Genomic DNA, 3,246 nt, shown 5'->3' with positions numbered 1-3,246 from the left:
GGGGGTGGTGGGGGTGGTGGGGGTGGTGGTGGTGGTGGGGGTGGTGGGGGTGGGGGTGGTGGTGGGGGTGGGGGGTGGTGGTGGTGGCAAAATCCCTGCCAGGACGCACGCACACATGCAGCATGTACTTCCGTGTGCAGATTAATCACAATATCGCACGTGGACACACACACACACACACACACACACACACACACACACACACACACACACACACACACACACACACACACACACACACACACACACACACACACACACACACACACACACACACACACACACACACACACACACACGCTGCCAGTCAAGTCACCAGTGGGCTGGAGGTTAAAAGGCGTTGCTGTCAATCAGTGGGGCTGCTGACATCAGCGATGATGAGAGAGAGAGAGGGAGAGAGGGAGAGAGAGGGAGAGAGGGAGGGAGGGAGAGAGAGCATCAGCATCAGCGACGTGAGGACCTGCTAACTGGGTTAAGAAATTGCAACCCCACCCCCAACCCCCACCTTTCCTCCTTGTCGTGGGAGAAGGGCCCCTCTTAGTGGGGTACAAATTGCCCATGGGGCAGAAATGAAGCGTTGGAGCCGGCCACAGGTCCAGCCCAATGTCATTGGTGGTTCTGCTGATGGGCTTTTCATTAGCTGCTGCTGGACTGGACATGGACACCCATTGTGTTGAGGCACAACCACAAACGTGCTTTTATTTCGTGGTATTGGTTAGCAGGGCACGTGTGTTTCGGCCATTACGCTGTTTGATGATGAGGTGGAGGGCACACTATTGTGGGCCATTCGATGTGACGTGGACCACCACCACCTGATCGATTATCGAGACTTATCGACGTTGTGATCGATTCAACCCATTGGATCATCTCACCCGGAATCGCGGTGCAATAATACTGCTGCTGTCACTTGTAGTTCCTACACATTTACACCCTAAGCTCAGCAAGAGCTTTGTTTTGAGATCAAGTGAATCTGTGTCGCTAAGAGATCAGTGTTTGCGTCAATATCGGATCGGGAATAATTAAATTAGTGTAATATGTGTTCTTGTATCATCCGAGCGCTTCCGATGAATAGTTCAGGGTTTCTGTTGATCCCTGTCAACTGTTACGTATTTGGTCTTCCTTCCATCCCCCCACTTCTCTCTTTGTTTGTTTTTTACATTGCATTGACACACTTTAATAGACTGAGTGTACTGTAAATTAGTACTGGCTTTGGTCCACTTTATAATGCACACTGTTTGTCCTGTTTCTTCTGTTTGTCCGTACTGGAGCATTAACTTTAGCATCTATTTTTTGTATTTACTTAGTACTCCTTGGTATTTTATTGTGTTGTGTTATATCCTGTGTTTTCCACTACTGCTGCCGTGCTGCTGTAACAAAGGCACGTCCCCTGTGGGTGATTAATAAAGTGTGTACCTCTCCCTCTCCCTCCGGCTCCAGCGTCGGCCTGCGAGTTCCAGGAGATCGCGGAGCTGCTGCTGAAGGCGGGCGCCGACCCGTCCATCAGGGACCTGGAGGGCTCGCTGCCCGAGGACGCCACGGAGTCCGCCGCCGTCTCCTCCCTCATACGCCAGTACGCCGTTCCTAAGGACTGAGGGCTCCCCTCCTCCCATCATCCGCGTACTCCAACATATCCCCCCCTCCCCCCTTCCCCAGACCCCCTCCCCACCCCCAAGCCTGAAGCCTACACTCTCCGGTTCAACCTGAAACCAACAGTTCCTCATCCTAACCCTGCTCATGTCCCGAGTCACCGCGGAAGCTACCAGGGGGGGGGGGCGACAATACGTGATTTTGATTTTATAACGGTGATATTATATTTTTTTTTTTCTGCAAAATCTGTGAATTAAGAGTGAAGTGATCTTTGGCTCCTGGGTGACGGACAGGACCATCAGGAGCAAGTGCTGCCCTGGTGCTTTTATATATATATTGCTCCTCCGTTGACCTTCGTTGGCCCTGGGTCCGACAACCAAATACTCCCTCTCGCTACAACCACTCAGCCCACTTTGGTTCCCAAATCTGACGTTGAATTGTGATCAAATGCACTGCATTATTTATCATATTCTGAGTTATCATACTTCCAGCATTGTTTCCATTGTGAATTTGCTCAATTCTGGTACATTCCAAGGAATGCAATGACCATTTGTCCTATATCGCTATTAAAATCTTCAACACAACACTTATTTTCCTAATGCCTGCCTAGTTGTTTGAAAGCACTGATGTAATGTAGTTGCATTTTGTCGTTCCCAATCCGGCAGGCTGTGACTTTGGCTCTGCATCACTCAGCGTATGCATGTTCAGGGGCATCATTTTATAAATTGTGGCTCACAACTCGAAGGTCATGCATAAAAAAGGAAAAAAATTAACAATGTTATTTATAAATAATAAATAATTTCTTTAGTAAATCGGTATCAGGCTCTTGTGAATTTATTTCGGTAGCCAAAGTATTTATTTCTGTTAACATTTTTAATTAAAAGTCAATCATTAAGCTTATTTTAATCTAGTGGTATGCTCAAAGCAGTAGTGTGATATATGTAGCAGAATATATGATGTGATATTATTTTAACTTGAAGGGCGAAAAACTAAAACTTTAGAATATACTTGCTTGGTATTGTACATATTTTGTCAGAAATAATGAATTTATCAATCACATATTTAAATGCCAATGTTTGGCAAGATAAAACATTCTTCAGCAAGTAATTATTAAAGTTCTAGTGAGACACAAATTGTTGGGGGACTTAAAAAGCTCCAGTGATCGCTCGCATGGGGGGGCTGTTGATTTCCTGTTATCGGCCAGCCGTTCACATCCTGCTCATTAGTTCATATTTACCCACAGGTAGTAAATTCCCTGGTGTAGACAGTAACAGTGGCCTTCCAACCTACATCTGTTATGTCGCAGCGGAGAAACATTTGGAGGTTCTCCAAATGACCAAGGCATGGGCCGGGGCCAAATCAGCCTGACTTGACGTTCAGCCGTCCTATTCAGCACATTCTCTTTCTCTTTCTCCAGCTGCTTCAGTTTCCTGGATATAGAAACGCAAGGACTAGACAGACTTTTGCTTCCATAGTTGTCTTTTTTTCCAAAAGTACTATATCTCATTCTCTCTCTTTTTCTTTCTCTCTGTCCATCACTCTTTCTCCCTCTCACTCTCCCCCACTCTCTCTCTCTCTCTCTTTCCTCTTCCCCTTAGCACAGAAGAGGGGGGCTTTTACCGTACGCTTTCCCTAAACGTCCCTCAACAAAGAGGGTTT

At 46.8% G+C, this 3,246-nt stretch overlaps 1 protein-coding gene across 1 annotated transcript in view; it reads left to right on the top strand.

The window, feature by feature from the left end:
* The window catches only part of acbd6 (acyl-CoA binding domain containing 6), a 45,281-nt gene extending 43,716 nt beyond the window's left edge, over window positions 1–1,565 (top strand). The window contains exon 11 of the mRNA XM_056604422.1: window positions 1,438–1,565. Coding sequence (XP_056460397.1) covers window positions 1,438–1,479 — 42 coding nt within the window. The 3' untranslated portion in view covers window positions 1,480–1,565. The remainder of the gene's footprint in view (window positions 1–1,437) is intronic.
* Window positions 1,566–3,246: the final 1,681 nt, after the last annotated feature.

The sequence above is a fragment of the Gadus chalcogrammus genome, chromosome 12, assembly GCF_026213295.1.
Source record: "Gadus chalcogrammus isolate NIFS_2021 chromosome 12, NIFS_Gcha_1.0, whole genome shotgun sequence".
NCBI classification, from domain to species: Eukaryota; Metazoa; Chordata; class Actinopteri; order Gadiformes; family Gadidae; genus Gadus; species Gadus chalcogrammus.
This window is presented reverse-complemented; position numbering and strand designations above follow the sequence as displayed.